The 18,963-nt window shown below is 44.8% G+C and overlaps 1 protein-coding gene across 2 annotated transcripts in view; it reads right to left on the bottom strand.

The window, feature by feature from the left end:
* The window catches only part of CRTAC1 (cartilage acidic protein 1), a 2,821,007-nt gene that overhangs the window by 1,634,349 nt on the left and 1,167,695 nt on the right, over positions 1-18,963 (bottom strand). For both annotated transcript variants that reach the window (XM_069611550.1, XM_069611549.1), the window contains exon 4: positions 2,471-2,607. In XM_069611550.1, the coding sequence (XP_069467651.1) occupies positions 2,471-2,607 (137 nt within the window). The remainder of the gene's footprint in view (positions 1-2,470; positions 2,608-18,963) is intronic.

Here is an 18,963-nt window from a genome sequence, read left to right as displayed (position 1 = left end):
TCTGCAGATTTACTGGGCTGTAAATCAGCCAAAAGTTATCATTTGAATGTGCGGGCAAGTGACAGTAACGTAATTACCACCAATTTTTCCCACTCAACCAACCTTGTAGTAAGGCCCGCAAGCTGGCACAGATTAGATCACGGAATTATCAGCAGAGGCGGAAGTGAGTGCCAGCATCTGAATGGAACACAGCCCTATTCAAAGAAGAGGAGACCAAGGAAGTGTGTTCCAAAAAGGGCTGCTTCCCCTCCCCATCAAGCTTGCTATGATGGGTGACGATGCTTCATTACAGACACCTAACACACTGCAGACAACAATGGAGCAGGGACATCATTTCACCAAGATGCTTTGTGTAGCGAAAGTGACATCACACCACCCTTGACCTCTGATGACACCAAATTACTGTTAATGCAAGCAAACGTCCAAGGCAAAATGATAATGATGTGCTATTATATAGCACTTCCACTTAAGTGCTTTATATAGAACAAATATACATACAATATCACCCAATTTCATTTTTGTATTAATTTATCAACCTCAGAAGGATGGCAGACTGAGTTGAGGTGTTCAAGAACAGACTAAATCAGTGACTCACCCCCTGAAGTGTTCCTGAAGTAACCCTTCAATGAGCCTAGCAATTAATGTATAGAATGCCAGAAAAACAAACTATTTGTTATTCCTATTCTTTCTTATTTAGGGTCACTGTTCAAAGTGTTACACTTGTGGAAACCCCTGTTTTTCGTTAAAAGGCCTAAACAAGAAAGCCAGCCACTCGAGAAACATAGAGGCTGATTCATGGAATTTGTGTGCCGAAAAACAGGGATTTGTGCGCCATTCTGACCGCACATCCCTGTTTAACAAATGGGGATTTGCGGGCAGAATGGCGCACAAATCCCCGTTTTTCAGCGCACAAATTCCATGAATCAACTCCAAAGAGTCATATGGCGCTGGCCGCAGCCTCGGAGCTTACACTTAAAAAAAGAAAAAAAGAACAATTTGTTTTCTTTTTTTTAGGGGTAGGAGCTGCGACCCCTGGCAACACTCACATGACATCCCTGCAATGGAGAAAAACCAAAATGTGATGAATGGGACCTCAAGGCGACCTGTCCAGTCTGTTGCTGCGGGTCAGACCTACCCATTATAAGGCATCTTCCCAATCACATCAAACGCCTTGAAAGGGTACAGCGTCAGCCACAATTACAAGGATCAAATACTGCAGACTGCTCTAAAATGTTAAACGTTGTTGTAAAGCTAATGCAAACAAGAATATTAGCAGCTGCTAATAACATGGCAGATATAGCCTCGTGACCAGTTTTAAACAACGGTTTTGGCCACATCAATGACTGCAATAGCTGAAAGTGCCTCTACAGTTAGGGCAAGACCCCCTTCTCTGAAATCCTCTCCAAATAGGATTGCAAAGACTACATAATAATAAGCAACACATTACCATCCCAGCCCAGTTTATTTAGGTGCAATCATAGCAAAGTCTCTTTGGAGATTTTGAAACAGCCTACAACTAGCTTTCCAACCTGGCCAATAGCACTGCAGCTGTCTCAAGAGTTGTGGGTGATGCAAACCCTTTCAGCTGGAAAATCTGAACAGACAAGTAGCAGAAAAGGGTGTACATGTTTTCATGATAGCATGCATGCTGACCTAGAGCTAGTGTATCCGTTCATTCCTGGGTACTTTGCCTCTCAGAGGGATTCAGCGAAGTTTAACAGCATCATATTTATTTATTTATTAATGTATTTATTTATTTTGACGTTTGTATAGCACACCTAACCCAGAGGCGTCTTGGCGCTGTTTCATATTAGTGTGTTTACAGTAGACACATATTAAGTTTGGTTAGAGTAGTTACATGATACACTGGACTGCAAATTCTGGAGGCAAACATATAAACACAAAGATGTAAGTTAGGACAAGGTAAATACAGTTCGTTGAAGGTAGCAGAGGATTCCTGGTGCAGGGGAATTGGAAGGACTGTAAGCTTGTGGTTCTTCTAGATATCTTGGGAGAATAGCCAACTTTTGAGGCCTTTATTTATATATTTGGCCTCTCCCCCTAACATCTAGAGCTAATGTTCTATTTAGTGCATCTACATGCAGGTGATACATGGTTCTAGATTGAACAACTTAATGGATCCAACTTTGATTTGATGCTCTTCACTTCACACAATATGAAGTCACTTTAAGGCATCATCATCCCTCTCTTGTTTAAGCATTTGCTCCCATTGAGCATCAAGGTTTCAGAGGAGCTTTGAGGTATTAGGGCACTGCACAAGTTCATATAATCAACAAACCAATCAATCAATCAATTTTAATATAAAGAGCACTCACATGCATATTCAACTCTCTTAACATTTGGAGTCCTCCTTTTTCCTCATCTCAAAACATGAAGTAAAATATGTGTTGCTTTGTAAAAACATAGGAATGAATTCCACTAACAATAAGGATCCATACATCCGTCTTACCTTTCTATCAATACAGGCCACAGAACGTCCAGCAAATCTTTTTGCAACCCCTCTCTCTATGTTCACGTCTTCACTGAGGATATCTTCCCATTTTCCATTTCGAAATGTGAAAAGCTTATCTGAGTAAGTAGCCATACCTGATGAGCAAAAAAGACAGAAAAGGACGGCATTGGTATCATAATGATCAAAGAAATGGTTGAAATGTGCCACTTCAAACTCACTGCGTGGATAAGCAAAGAGCATGCAGTCCTGATATATGATACACTGTGCAGGGAAGCGGCTATTGGGGGCCATACACCACCAAACCTTTGAAGAGCACAACCAGTCCAAAATCATCAGGCACTGTTGAAAGAAGGAATTGCAATTCACTAGTTGCCAGCATTTACATATGTTTAAGAGTGCCTGCTTGTCTTTTTATGCGTTACGTTTCTCGTGATTAATGCCGGCCTCCTCCAGTTTCTAAGAAGCGGAATGATCCATGCTGCTTTGAAATATGCTTACAATGCTTCAAACCATGTTTGGCAGACCACTCCTCCCCCCAACCCCGTGTTTAATTCCGGTTTTAATTGCACTGTGCATCACTCAATGATTAGTTATGCTACTGCCACTCAATGTTACTAAGAAATGGCTACTAATGGGTGCATTGAAGGCATGGGCGTTATTTGGGTAGCTTGGTGTTGCACGTTCTTCACCCAAGTTGCTGCTGACATCCCCTATTGGCTGCATTCAAACCCTGTGCTTAATCCACTGCTTCTCGATTAGACACAAGTATACTTTACAAGTTGTTGGTGCTGCATGTTCTTACTTTACCAATTTCTATAACCTTTAAGTATGCGAATAAAGTGGGCCATATGGCTGGATAATGTTTCGTAAAGGTAGACCAAGTTATTTGGGCTCCAAATGGAACATGCTTGGAGCAGAAGGAATTTTTATATATCCGAAAATGAAAAAGAAATGAGCCGACCATGAGACGTTAAATAGAATCCCTTCACAATTGAAGGCGACCCTTTTTTATTTCGATAGCAGCAGAGAAGAGCAGCAGCTGAGCTGCCAGAGTAAATGAGGGAAGCAGACAATTCAATGAGGACTGCTGACATTGGACAGGTGAGTAAACAGCGACAAGAGGAGGGAAATTGATGAAACAGTAATCTGTGGCTTCATCAACATCCTTTGGTTTGTTTGCATTTAGTTCCACCATTTTTGTTAGTATGACCAAAAAGATGCGTGTGTGGGAGGGAGAGGGTGACAGAGGGCGGGGAAAGGGGGAGAAGCGAGCTATGGGGTATTCCAGATCAAAAGAAAAACATGTCGTGCTGACGAAAAGAATCAAACTTAATTCAAGCAATCTAAAATGTGTTGATGAAACCACATAGAACCCCAAAATAGATCGGGGGCTCAGAGATGTAGCACTTTGCCAGTGGTTACAGTTCACACTCCAAGCAATTAAATCTGTCAAGAGGTTCCTTGGCTCCTCATATTTCTTTCGCATGTGTCTTCCTCACGTTTTTAAAGCATATATATATTTTTAAATGATGGCCCTTCAACAAGGTAAAACACAATGGCCCTCATTACGACCCTGGCGGAAAGGGTTTTACGCCAGCGTAATGCATGGCGTACCTTTCCGCCTTACTACGAGTTCCCGTAGCGCCATGGTGGTTTTTTCGCCTGGTTTTTCCGGGCGGAAAAATCCATGGCGCTACGGGACCTGTTGTTAATTACGCCACCGTAATTTACGGTGGCGTAATTAACGCCTTCCCCACTCCCATTATACCCTATGGGGCAAAAATGGGAATGGGGAAGGGTAAATGGGGATTGGGGACTTACCGCCCCGCCAAGGTCGGAATGGGGTGGTAAGTCCGCCAACCCCCATGGCGGAGTTGGCAGCTCTGCGCCATGGACCATGGTGCAAATTGCACCATGGTCCTCCGCCAGGGTCGTAATGAGGGCCAATGTCAAATGTCTTCCTTTTATGTCATTGAGAGGTAAACGGCCAAATGAGGTTACTTTTGCTAATCTTATGATTTCCATGATATAATGCCAAGGATTACAATGGGGTCTCCAATCTGTTGGAAGAAGTCATATCATCCTTCACTTTTTCTGATAACTTTTAGCATGTCTTTTGCTAGAATTATTTTTTAAAAATAATCAAACATTTTTTGGGACAGTTCCTTATTATCTAGAATCCGTTCTTCTTTCTGCTGGAAAAAGGGTTGGTGTGCACCATGTAAATCTGTTTCATACAAAAAAAAACATTGCAATTAATGAAAACTCAAACATGTGTTTAAAGAATGCATATTTGCACAAGGGCAATTGTGCCCTCATTTTGATACGACTGTAAATTGTTCTTTCCCAGTTCAAGGTTGCTGTAATGAGGATCCAAGTATCCCCATTTTAAAGTCATCAAGACTGCCATAAAAACCTGGACAGGCTCTCCTCGTCTTTCATTAAAGCCCACCATCGTTGTTCTCAACATGGTCACTTTTAAACTCCAATGAGAGATGCAAAGACCTACAGTCCCTTTGATTGAAATGTCTCAGCAATTACAGAGTCCTGGTCAAAGCAAATGTCCACTTCACAGGACAGGTTGGGTGTTGGACGAATCAGGATATGCAAGTGTTACAGCTCCTTTCCTAACGGGGAGCTGTGGCATTTCTAAGCATGCAAAGAGACTGGCCTCTGTGGTCATTTGGTGGATTGTGGTCTGCTAGCCTATTCAGTCATCTTCACAGGTTATGCAGTATGAATACTGAATCGATTAACATCGCTGTTACATGTAAAGATTGCCACACATGGCCTAGATGTCATAGAGTGGCCATGTTAGAAAAAGTGCAGTAAAATGGCCCAAGTCTGAAAGAGCTTGCAATCGGCGGCACCATCAATCCTGAAATATCCTGCTCTAACGTGTCTGACCAGGGTTGTGTATACTTACTGTGTGTCTGTAACAGCATGGGGCACCACCCGATCTTTTCTGTGTCCTGTCTCTAGGCTGCTGAGCGCTTATCTGGCCCCAACGGCTGGCACGGAGTCCGGGAGTAGCGACACAGTGAGAACCTTTGGAGTGCCGGTCTCTGCTATGCCTCCAGCTCCTGGTGGACCAGTGCAGAGGCTGCTCCTGGGGGATCGAAAAAGGCCTGCCGTGGGATGGGAGACTTGCAGACATCCCCCCTGATGGCGAGGATCACTGCTGTGCCACTCCAGTGAGTTTAGTGCCACTTGTGTCCTCCACTGATGAGGCCACCAGTGTATGGCCTGAAGCGAGCCCGCTCTGCAGGCACCAGAGGGGTGCTTAGTCAACCCGCTGGGACCCGCTCACCGCATTAACATCTTCTGTGTGCCCTCATCTTAAACATAGCCACGTCAACCCACCCTGCCCCCGGTCCTGGGTGCAGGGGAGACAGCTGGCCACCTGGCAGACACGCAGCTGCATCCCTCACTGTGTGCTTGCCTTCTTGGGCATATAGCCCTCCTGCTGGACTGACTCTGCAATGCAACACTCGCTCCAGATTCCATCTCAGCAGTGCCCACGAGGACAGCTCAGACCTGGGCACCACTCTCCAGTGGGGATCCCCCATACAGGGAGCTCCCACACGTCCTCTACTCCCCAGTCTAATAATATCCATAGTAATACTTGCCTGTGAAAACCCTGTGGTGAGAGTGAGAACTCTCTACCCACCAGCTGCAACACAGGTGGGGTGTCATCCTCTGTTACCTACAAACGTTTGGAAGATGGGGACCAACAGGAGACAGGCGAAGATCAATCAATTTGCTCATCAGGACCATTCCCCTGCTCCTCCAGTGACTGACCTGGCCTCCACTGCTGTCGATGTGTCTACCTTGAACGAAAATCTACTCACTATCAAAAACAGCACAGACACCCTGGGCTCTAAGATAGACACCCTGACTTGCAGGGTTGAGACCTCCGCCATTCAAATTGACAAACTGTGTGGCCGGATGACCGAGGCAGAGCAGCGAATAGGGGAAAACGAGGATAGGTTGGTAACCTTACAGAGAGAGGTGGTGTCCAGGCAACAATCTCTGAAACGTGTGGAAGCCAAAAATGATGAAGTTGAGGGGCGATCCGACAGAAACAACATTTGTATTGTCAGGGTTCCGGAATCTACACACATAGACAATATCAAGATATTTGTTGAGAAACTCCTTCTGGACATACTAGATCACCCTTGTCGAGAGGGCTCACCAATCTCTCTCCCCCAGACTCCACCTGGGGCACCGTAGAGACCCATTATCGCCAGAATTCTAAATTACGGAGACAGAAACATCCTTCTCAGAGACACAGGTGACAAGGGCAAACTCTGTTTCTGCTCCTCCATCATCCAGCTTTTTCAGGACATCACTTCACAGGTCCAGGAGCAAAGGAAGACATATCAGGTGGTAAAAACAAGCTCAGAAAGAAAAACATTTGGTACGCTATATTTTTCCTGATAAACTCAGCGTAGTCAACAATGCAAAGATCTAGTTCTTCACCACCACTGCATCTGCAGACCGATTTGTGTCTGAGCTACCTGACTCTCCTGAGACCCAAAGGGACACTAACAGTTGATGTACACACATGCCCACCTTCTAGCAATATGATTGAGTAGCCCGAGCTCCGAAACTGAGAAGGGCTGGCCCAACGCCACGTTAGTGTGAAACGAGCTGCAGCTGAGTTGAGTGAGCAATGCTGCTGTGTCCAGTACCTTGTTGGCACAGCCAATGCACCTTGTTGGTAATGTGTTTTATCTTTATTTGGGATTTGTATTAAGCCAGTAGGTTGGTGTTTCTGGCATGGGTGTGGGGAGGGAAGGGTTGTTGTTCTATGTTTATGGTGCATACGCAATGGAAGATTGATCTTGCAGATTCATAAGCGTAACAGATGTGCAATATGCAAGGGGCGGTATCCGTCCAGGATGTTACTGTCATGCCGTAATGTTTTATTCATAATCCCTAAAATGAGTGACCATTGGGGTTGAATAACTAAAAGTTATGACCTGGAACGATCAGAGGAGGTCACCAACAACAAAACATTTAGCATGGTGATTAACCATGCTAAACTGCATTTGGTTAATGTACTCTGTTTACAAGAGACACACCTCCCAGCTCACAACCCACTCCAACAGGCTAGGGGTTGCAGGGAACATATATATATGGATCCTCACATTCTTCGCAATCCAGAGGAGTCACGATCTACATACACCAATCATTGAGGTTTGATTAAACAAAAAGATAAATGACTCTGGGGCCACTACATTTTCCTAGACTGGGAATTTTCGGGGTACAAATCTCTTCTCATCAATATATATGCTCCTAATACAGACTATCCCAATTTTTTTTCCAGAAACGATTAGCAATTATTCATAAATTCTCAGCATATGAGGTAATATGGGTGGGTGCCATGTCCTTGGACCTAGACCGATCAGTGACAACACAAACTATCCTATCAAAATCTTCCACGCCTGGGGGTCATAGCAGAATCATTTGGGTTGGTGGATGTGTGGAGATATCAGCACACTACCACCATGGAGTTTTCATTTTATTCGGGAGCCCACAGCAACGCGTCTAGGACAGACTACATTATGCTTACTGCCCCTCTGGTAGGGATGACACAACTTTAAAAAATACTGCTGGGGACACTTTCCAGCCATTCCCTGGTAGTGGCAACCATTTCCATCCCTGATATGGTTTTGCACACCCCACAGTGGCGCTTCCGCCCCTGTCCCATGGAAGATGTGGTATTCCAGGCTAGGATCGGAGGAGACATTCAGGAATATTTCCAAATTAATGCAGACTCTGTGCCTGACTTTAGAAATGGCTGGGAGGCCTTTAAAGACTACATAGGGGGTTGTGGTATCTCAAGGGGGTGGTGGTACAGGGGGTCCCTCCATAGCCCTGAGAAAGATATTAAAGACCTGGAACATAGACGGAGCAGCAGGAGGGATCCCCAGACTGAGGAACTGTTATCCACTAAGAGACTCGAGCACTATGAGCACCATGAGATAGTGAGCACAGAGGATAGGTTCCTGGGGGACGCAGTTCTAGCCATAAAATATGCCAAGGGAGGTAGAACAAGCTACACACTCACCTGGGTGATCTGAAAAGACAGGGATCTGGAGGGAATTATGGAGGTCTCTTGACACCTCCGGGTGCTTGGTTCGGGATACTAGCGAAATCAACAAGACTTTTTGGTCACTAAACTCATCACAATTGAGGGTCTCCTCCGAAGAAATTAGGTCATATCTTGATTGTTCACCCTGTGTTGGTTGAACCCCATACATGCAGACCTGATGAATATGCCCCCTCCGATTGAGGAGATCTGCAAGGTCATCCGTGATCTCCCTGGTGGCAAAGCCTCTGGACAAGAAGGCATATCCATTGAATTCTATAAGGAATATGCCAACACCCTTGCTCCTCACCTCAGCCGTATGTCTGAAGCTTCCATGCCTGCAGGTCTTCTACCAGAATCCACTAGAAAGGCAGTGGTTACTATACTGCTCAAACCTGATAAAGACACTACCAACTGTGCATCCTATAGGCCCCTGTCACTCATAAATACCGATAACACAATTTTGGCAAAGTTCTTGGCAGACAGACTCATCCCACATATGAGCGCCCTTGTCCTCCCTGACCAGGCAGGGTTTATCCATGGTAGATCCACACAAAATAACCTAAGGCACTTGTTCTCACTTATGCACAATGTCAATGATGAGGTACCCATAGCAGTTGTGGCATTAGACGCAGAAAATGCATTTGACTCTGTCGAGTGCCCCTTTCTAATTGAAATCCTCGGTAACATTGGTCTGGCCCTTCAATACATACAATGGATTTGACTGCTTACTTCGGCTCCAGCGGCTGCGATTTTGTCAAATCAGCTGATTTCAGACAGCATCTATCCGACTAGAGGTACGTACAAGACAGGGATGCCCGCTCTCCCCCATCCTCTTTGCACTAACAGTCAAACCTCTTGCATGTGCCATCAGAGGTACATTCACATAGAGGGGTGCAGATCTTCTCACAGACTTCAATGTTTTCCCTTTACGCCGATGACATCCTGCTATACATCACAAACCCAAAACAAAACGTACAACCCCTAGTACAGGAAATAGCATTGTTTGGTGGATTCTCAGGGTACAAATAAATTGCTCTGAATCAGAAGATCTCCCCATAACATCCACAGCACTTCAGGAAGACGTTGGTACTTATTTTCGCTGGTGCCCTGGGGGAATGAGATACTTAGGCATAAGGATCTTCACCTCCCCATCTACACCAATCAGGGACAACTATGTCACTGCCCTCGAACAATTAGACCGCAGAGTTGCTTTATGGACCCACCTTCCCCTTTCGCTGGCAGTACGACTGGCTTTGGCCAAGATGGTAATAGTCACTAAGCTACTCTACATCTTTAACAACATCCCACTTGTTCCACCCGCCTGGTATTAGAAACACCCTTGATCACTGCTATCTAGATTAGTATGGGTGGGCAGACAAGCATGGTAGCACTCGCTGGATAGATACAATATTCTGTATGGTGGTGAAACCCCTCAGTGGATCTACCACATGTTAAGCTCGAGAATGCCACCTCCCGGCCAGGCGACTTGAAGGCCATGCTATGGGGAGCCCCCAGGCGCACTCCAAGTGGCGATATTCAACCTTTAGATATGATCCGTTGGGAATAGGATCAGACCACCCCCGGTACCAATAGGGACAGAGCATTTCATGAAGATTTTGCCATGTATGCTGTGGGCTCCCACAGGAAAAGTGCTTTAGAATACAGTTTGAGAAAGGGGCATGGCTCCTGAACACCCAGTTGTTATACTATAGATTACAAGAAACCCTCCATAGCATCTGGGTGGACCTCCCCAGGACCCCCCTCCCCCCTCGCCCCAGGCCCAATTCGTAACTAACCCCCCCTGCATTGAAAGGTGTGGTCTCAGCATTATAAAAACCCATCCAAAACAGAGGACCAATGGCAGGTGATCTGTAGGATGACCTGGAAGATATCCATAAACTCCAGATTCCGCTTAACACATTTTAAATGTATACATCAGTCTTACTATTCCCCTGCCCGACATCACAAACACTATCCAGAGAGAGCGCCTGCCTGCAATAGATGTCGTTTTGATCCACCTGACTATATGCACATGGGATGGGAATGTCATCAAATACAATCATTTTGGCGGGGGGTTTATGGTGTCATGAGCACTATGATCCCAGATTGCTCTCACGACACTCCGGTGGCGTGGCTCCTTACCTTTTTTGATATTCCTTGGAAGGCAGAGCGGAAACTCCTTGCTATGGCATTGGTGGTGGCAAGGGCATTAATTGCTAAAACATGGAAAAGAACAAGACCACCAACAGTCAGGAGTGGATCCCCATGCTAAATATTGGTGAATCACGAGAATATAGGTATAGGAGCTCCCTCCCTCACGAAACTTGATCTTTGGACTATTGGGCCCCATTTCGGACATACCTTCTGAACAAGGCCGACGCCTTATTACCATGTCCCTGCAAGGGGACACCTAGATGAATAGATATGGTTGTGTGGAAGCGATGGGTCCGGCTCTGCTCATGCCGGAACAGTCCTGCTGTAGTTGCCCACTCCAATGCCACTCAGTCTACACTGGGCCCCTCTGGCACATTCTCATTCACAGCTGCTCTCTTTTGTATCCATTTTCAGTATGAATCTATGTATTCACTGAAGTTCTTCACGCACCAGTTGGACGTTTCGGGAGGGAAGGCGTGGGTGGATAAAAGGGATGTTCTGGTAATGTTTTTCTATGGAAAAAATTGAATAAAAAGTGATTTAAAAAGAAACAAATCTGTGCGAATTTTTGAGGCTTCCTGAGTGCTCAAGGTGATTCATTTACTCCACTGCTGTTATATAAAGACAACGTTGTGCAATAGGCAAGCGCACCAACACCTTAAAAATGTTGATTGATTGATAAATGGCACAAACATTAGCAAGTCATATACCCATTATGGAAAATGTTTGCATGCAGATTTCAGTTCCTGGTCTGAAATCAACCCACACATAAAAAACAGGCACTAGTATACTTCAATACATAAAGGCAAAAAAAAAGTTGCAGGTGTCCATCTCTATAAAGAACATGGCATGATACCTGTTCTGTGGATTTTACCCACGTGAGCATCCAAAGCCTTTGCTTTTAGTTCGCTGTCCTTTTTAGAAAGGAGGAATATCCAGTTGCATATTAGTTGTTGTCCCGCCCACAAGAGCACTCCAGCACCAAAATGCCAGGGAAACCTACTTTGAACAAGAGTACCAACAGCAAACCCATCAGCCCTGTTGGGCCTCATCAATGAGGTGGAGATGTGCCTCTCTGAGCACAGTGAGCAAGGGGTCCACGTCTGGGTTCCCCCAGGTAACTTAGAGTGACCAGCTCCAAGTTCCTTACAAAAAATGCAAAAAAGGTAGCAGGCGCCCCTCTTTTGAAAGAATATGGCATGATAACCACCTGTTCTGTGGTTTTGACCCACGGTGAGAGACCACAGCCATCACTTTTAGCTCACTGTACTTTTCAAAAATGAGGAATATCCATTTGCATATCAGTCCTTGTCCCGCCCACAAGAGGCGTCTAGCACCGAAATGCCAGGCAAACCTCCTTTGAACAAGAGTACAAACAGCAACCCCATACACATGTTTCAGCCTTGTTGGGCCTCATCAGTGAGGTGGAGCTGTGCTTCTCTGAGCAACAGTAAGACAGGCAAAAGTGGCCACATTTTAAGGGTGCTTATTGAACTTCAAAAAGGGTTTGAAAAACGCATTTCTAATCCTAAATCTACAGATGAGAGCAAGCCATGACCAAATAATAATAACACAGTCCTAGTGGGGTCTTGACAAAATAAAAGGGCCTATACTAATAAACATATTGCCAATCCTTACCTCTAAATACAAATAGTGTGGAAAACAATGTTACGCAAAAGAAAGAAGTGTTCAAGAAATGTCAGGATGTTTAGGCAGTTGGCCTCCCTTCCCCACATTTTCAGCATGGGACAAGGTGGTACACTCGAGCTTAGCACAGTCTATGGCTTCTCTAGCACAAGGGCACAGTTCAAAACATTAGCATTAGGGCCTTTTGTGCCCAAGTCTCTTTGCCTTTCAAAGTCTCTTCTTTCAGAGGGCCTGATGGAACAAACAAACAATAAGTTATTTTCCTCTAATGTTTTCACACATACTCAATTTCTCAGGCGATTCATTAATCACCTTGGATCCCCCTCATCTGGGCTCAGATCCCCTTTCAACACAATGTTCAACTTTTTGGGTGTATTTCTGTGCACCCAGGATCCCTCTCTGCTGGGCTCAGATCAACTTCAATTCAATGTTCTCGATTTCTCAGGTGACTTTCTGTTCACCCCAGACGCCCCTCTGCCAGGCTCAGATCCCCTTCCATACAATGTTCAATTACTTTCCCTCTACCGCGCTCACACCAACTTTAATTCACTTTAACACTAACTTGCTTTATCCCAAAACCTTTCAATTGAACTGCCTCATTCAGGCTCAGATCAACTCAGATCAACTTTATATATGCTGTCATCAACTCACTTGACAGTATCAACATCAAAGACTTTCGATTGTGCACAAGATTTTGCTAGACCCATCGCAGGTCCACTTTGATGTACAGTTCTTTTGACTTCTTTTGACAATCTTTCACCTTTCTTAGCTCTCAGTTGGATACCCTATAGAGATGTTTGAATGAGCTCCCACGTGGTGCCGGACCACTCTGTCAAGGGCCCATCTGTTGGTTTTAAAGTTCAATCACTCATCTGTTGTTCACTTGTACTCGCGTTGGTTATCACATGCGTTTTATACACTGTTTGCTTCAGCATTAACAATACAATGTTGCCGCTTACAACCTTGGCTTCAACACGGACCGGTCTGGTATCAGTCTTATGACTCACTGGCTGTGCTGACTTCACTGGCACAGCTTTGTTGTAGGTGCCGAGTACAGCACCACATCAGCAATCGATTCTCCCCACCTTCACTATCAATGGGAGAGGGCCCTTGGGAACCTCTGACACACAATGCAGGATTCTTCAGCCTTTCTTCCTGGTCATATGATTTCTATTCTTGAAGGTTCATAAAAGTAACAGTTCCTCACCAAAAAGGTCAGGGGCAATTCCCTCCTTGCGATCCCCTTCAGTTTTAATGTCTTTCGCCTCATATTAAACTGCCATTTTGGAACTGATGTTTCCTCGTATGTTTGGCTTGCTCAGAGTATGCTCTCATGCTCTGCCTTTTATCTTTGTGGGGAAGTGTAATGGAAGTCAGGTGTGTGTGATGGTCAGTAATTGCATGACCCTGCCTGATCATTGTATTGGGACATGTCAGGTATACAGCTCCGATGATAGTCCATCTTCTCTAATAGAGAGCTGTCTGTGAGAAAGTGTTCATGTTGTGAAGGGGGGTTAGAGTTCCTAAATATCCTGGATGGGATAAAGGTGTTAGAGGGAAGGTGATACTGCATCTCACCATTCGGTGTCCCACATCCCGAAACCGCTCACCGAGGTGATCCTCCCGCACTGGTTCAACCCCAGGTACTGGATCCAAAAGCGATGGCCGTGTCCTGGCCACCTGGATGACAGATCCCTGGGGGCTAGCGGGTGAGACACCTTCAGGTTTTTCACACCTCACAACATCAAACCTCATTCTTAGTGTGTGCTTTTTATAAAAAGGTTACATTCAATTGAAGAGAACAACACTGCTCTTTTGAACATTAGAGAATGTCTTCAGTCTATGTCGATATATTTTTATTAGCTGTTAGTTCAAGGTAAGCTTGATAGGCTCTGGCAAAATTCCCATCAATTCTATTGGCCAACAAGCAGAAGGACATAATTAATTATCCCTGCCCTGAACTCTCTCCACTCTTGATAAAGCAAAAAGGGAATTCTACCTAACCCTCATTGACTCTCACTCCAACCATCCTTGTTGGTTACATATCTCCCTAAACTCACTCCTCTGCCTCTATCTCCCACTTTAGTCACACTAATACTGATGAAATCCTAGCTCTACTGATGGAGGCTAACCCCGCTTGCATCCCTTCAGACCCTCTTGTTCCTTAGCTAGTCAAGTCTACAGTGGCCTCTCACGTCAATGCACTTTTCAACCTGAAAATGAAAATATAGTCCATAGGATCCCCCTCGGCAAGGACAAACATGGCTAAATGACGTGTTCTTTGGGAAGGTACTCACTCGAGAGTCCGCAGCCACACTTTAGCTCACTGTACCTTTCACAGAAGAGAAATAACTATTTCCATATCAGTATTTGTCCCACCCACATAGGCAGTCCAGCACCAAAATGCTATGGCAATTCTCTTCTGAACAAGAGGACCAAGAGCAACCCCATACACGTTTTCCAGCCTTGTTGGGCCTCATCAGTGAGGTGGAGTTGTGCATCTCTGAGCACAGTGAGCAAGGGTTCCACATCTGTATGACCCTAGGAAACCTAGGGTGACTAAACCTAAGTCCCTTAAACAATGATGAAATAGTCTGTAGTCGCCCCTCTGCGAGAACGAACACGGCTAAATTACCTGTCCTTTGGGAAGGTACCCGAGTCCGCAGCCACACTTTATTATTATTATTTGAAATTTCTTAAGCGCGACAGTCACCCAGATGCATCTTGGCGCTAGAGGAGAAGCAAATGTCTGAGTGTAGGGAGGGGCTTGCAAAAGCCAACCTAAAAGGAAAGGTTTTAACTGCTTTCCTGAAAGCTAGATGACTGGCTAGTTTCTTTATAGAAAGTGGCAGCTTGTTCCATGCAATAGCAGCAGCAACATACAAGGAATGGCCCCCAATCCTAGCCCGATTGACAGGTGGCACAACAAGCCTATCTGCCGATGCAGAGCGAAGCTGGCGGTTGGGGAGATAGTGAACGAACTTGGAAATCAGAAACTCTGGACCAACCTTGTGGATTGACCGATGGACAATACATAGAGCTTTAAATTGAATACACTGAAGAACTGGAAGCCAGTGAAGAGAGAACAAGACGGGGGAGATGTGTGCCCCATATGGGGAGCCAGTGGCTGTTCTAGCTGCCAAATTTTGTAAACGCTGTAGTCTCTGAATAAGACCTCTTGGTTGGGCAAGATATAAGGAATTACAATAATCCAGCCAAGATAATAAGGGCAGCCGCAACCGGGGGCGAAGATGTTCTGGGATGAGGGGCAATACTTTTTTTTAGAACTTTCAGTTGTAGGTGGCCAGTTTTGCATATTCAGGCAACCTGACTCTCCATAGACAGAGAAGCAGTCAGAGTGACTCACAAGTTTTTAACCTTTGCAGTAGGAATAGGGAGGTTGCCCAGGGATGTAGGCCAGAAAGAAGACACCCAAAGTGATGGATTAGGGGGTCACCCCACCACCAGCACCTCAGTCTTATCACCGTTCAATTTTAGCCATTTGAGGTTCATCCAATTGCCCATGGCATTCAGGCACTCATGCAGACACAACGCCATCTCAGCCTGATCTAGATCTAAGCGGATCAGGATCTGAGTGTGGTCCGCATATGAGTAGCATCTGACGCCGAAAAAAATGGATGAGACCAACTAAATCCCAAATATAGATGTTAAAGAGAATCGGCGATAGAGAGGACCCCTGTGGGACTCCACGGCTAAGAAGACAGGGAGTAGATAGAAAAGGGGGCGTGGAGAGAGTCTGGGCGCGATCCGCCAGGAACAAGGTGAACCAGGCTAGTACTTGACCAGATATACCCATCTGGGCAAGACGGGTCAACAGGATGGGGTGGTTGCGTATCAAAGGCCGCTGATAGATCGAGTAGAATCAGGTCTCCCACCCCACCCAATTCCACCAGCCTGGCCATGTCATCTTGATCGGAGACCAGAACACTCTCTGTGCCTCTGCCAGGTCTAAAGCTGGCTTGGGCAGGGCTGAGAAGAGAGAACGTTTCAAGGTAGGAGGAGAGTAAAGTAGAGACCAAAGATTCCAATAGTTTCTCAAGAAAAGGAAGAAGTGAAATAGGACGGAAATTGGCAAGGACCTTAGGGTCCAGAGTGGGCTTCTTTAACAAGGGGATCACTCTAGCCGCCTTCAGTTCTGGGGGGATAATACCAGACTGACAGGAGTTGTTAATGGCTGCAGTGATTTCCCTTAGTAGAGCGGGGCAGATAGTTTTCATAATAGCTGTCAAAATAGTGTCAGAAGGAGAGGAGGATTTGATCTTATAGATAGCTGCAAGGACTGTTTCTTCTGAGAAAGAAGGAAAAACAGACCAAGTAGGCAATTCTGATAGAGGAGGCTTTAAATTGGGTTCGGTGTTATTACTATCAGCCATAGGAGTGATTTTAGAAATGTTATGGTGGATATCGCTGATTTTGGTAATAAAGAAGTAGTTCACTCTACCTTTTACAGAAGGGAAATATGCATTTGCATATCAGTCTGTGTCCCTCCCACATGGGTAGTCTAGCACTGAAATGCTATGGCAATTCTCTTCTGAACAAGAGTACCAACAGCAATCCCATACACGTGCTTCAGCCTTGTTGGGCCTCATCAGTGAGTTGTAGCTGTGCCTCTCTGAGCACAGTGAGCAAGTGGTCCACGTCTGGATGACCCAAGGAAACTTAGGGTGACTAAACCTAAGTCCCTTAAGCAATTAGAACATAGTCCATAGGCGTCCCTCTGCGAGAACAAAACCAGTTAAATGACATGTTCTTTGGGAAGGTACTCACTCCAGAGTCCGCAGCCACACTTTAGCTCACTGTACCTTTCACAGAAGGGAAATATCCATTGCATATCAGTCTTTGTCCCATCCACATGGACAGTCCAGCACTGAAATGCTATGGCAATTCTTTTCTGAACAAGAGTGCCAACAGCCTTGTTAGACCTCATCAGTGAGGTGGAGCTGTGCCTCTCTGAGCACAGTGAGCAAAGGGTCACTTTTCAACCTGTCCTTCGACTCTGCTCGCTTTCCCTCTGTTTTCAAAACACCCACAGTCATCCCACTTCTAAAAAAGCAAGGGGCTGACCTGAAACTAGCGGCTGTGTTCGCCCTATGTCTGTCCTTCCGCACTACTCTAAAGTGCCAAAATGGTTGTGTTCCACTCTCTTACAAATTTCTTAGACATCCAAAACCTTCAAGAACCCCTAAAAGCAGGTTGCTGCTCCTGTCACTCCATGAAAACTGCTCTCATGAATGTCAAAAACATCCTTGCCTCTGCTAAGCACTCCAACATATCCTCTATCCTAATTCTCCTAGAAATGTCCACTGCCTTTGGCACTGTTGATGATCATGATCTCCTTAATACTCCCTTTCTTCATGGGATTCACAATGAAGCCCTTGCATGGATTGAATCTTACATAATAGCTCACCAATTATTTGTTTCCTGGTGCAACAACACCTGTCAACTCACTAGGCTACCTTTTGGTGTTCCACAAGGCTCTGATTTAGGTCCTCTCCTCTTTACACTGTACGCCTCTGCTCTTGGGGCACTAATATCCTCCTTTGGGTTCTCGTACCAACTCTTTGCAGATGACACCCGAACCATCTTCTCTTTTCCTGAACTCTCCTCTGATCTTTCTATCAACATTTCCAATTGTCTCTCTGCCGTTAAATATTTGATGGCTTTGCACACTCTGATGTTAAACTCTACCAAAACAGAGGTTCTCTTCTTCTTTGCCAAATACTCCCTCTCATCTCTTCCCCTGCCTATCCAGTTCTCATCTGACACTCTCCCATACTCTTGTTCAGCTAGAAATCTCTCACACCTTCTCTACTTTCATCTCCAAAACTGCAACAGCAGCTAGCAGCAAACTACCAAATATTGAAAAAATGAGGGGCCTCCTTCCGATCAAAACCATATTAGCTAACTGTTGTGCTAGAAAAAATGCAGGAAAGTGCAGGAAAGTGTTCACCACATCAATCACTCTAAGTCACATAATGACAAGTAAAATGATTCTCTAAAGTTTTATAAAGATACACATTAGCCAAACATGATAATAAATATAAATATAAAAATAAAAAAGAACGTGCACAAAATTGATAACTGAATACAAACATTTTTAATGTATCAATGTGTCCATATTATAGAATGTGGGGCTTTATTTTTGTATTGACTTATGTATCTAACACTTTCAATGGAACTATTCAGTATTATTAATATGTTACTTTTGATATTGTTTAAAAGTATTATATTACTTATATTTACAATACAAAAAGGTACTTCTATGACACTTAAAGCTACAAGAGGGTTGCCATTTGTCCACCACATTGGAATGTCCAGGTTTAAGTGTGTGTGTCTTTTCCTCTACTACTTGTTCTCAACAGCTTATTTACTCCCATTTGCTAATGCCCCTGTTACATGTGGGTATTTTGTGTTGAAACATGTATATATAATTACCCTTCTGATTCACAGTTGTGTCTTCAGCTGTTTCACTTATTTTCCTATAATCATTATTGTTCCTACTTTGAGGGTCTTCAGTTGGCCAGCTTGCTCCATTTAGTGGAACACACTTCCCCCTGATTTATCTTCT

This window comes from Ambystoma mexicanum, chromosome 8 (genome assembly GCF_040938575.1).
Source record: "Ambystoma mexicanum isolate Mex_15411 chromosome 8, UKY_AmexF1_1, whole genome shotgun sequence".
NCBI classification, from domain to species: Eukaryota; Metazoa; Chordata; class Amphibia; order Caudata; family Ambystomatidae; genus Ambystoma; species Ambystoma mexicanum.
This window is presented reverse-complemented; position numbering and strand designations above follow the sequence as displayed.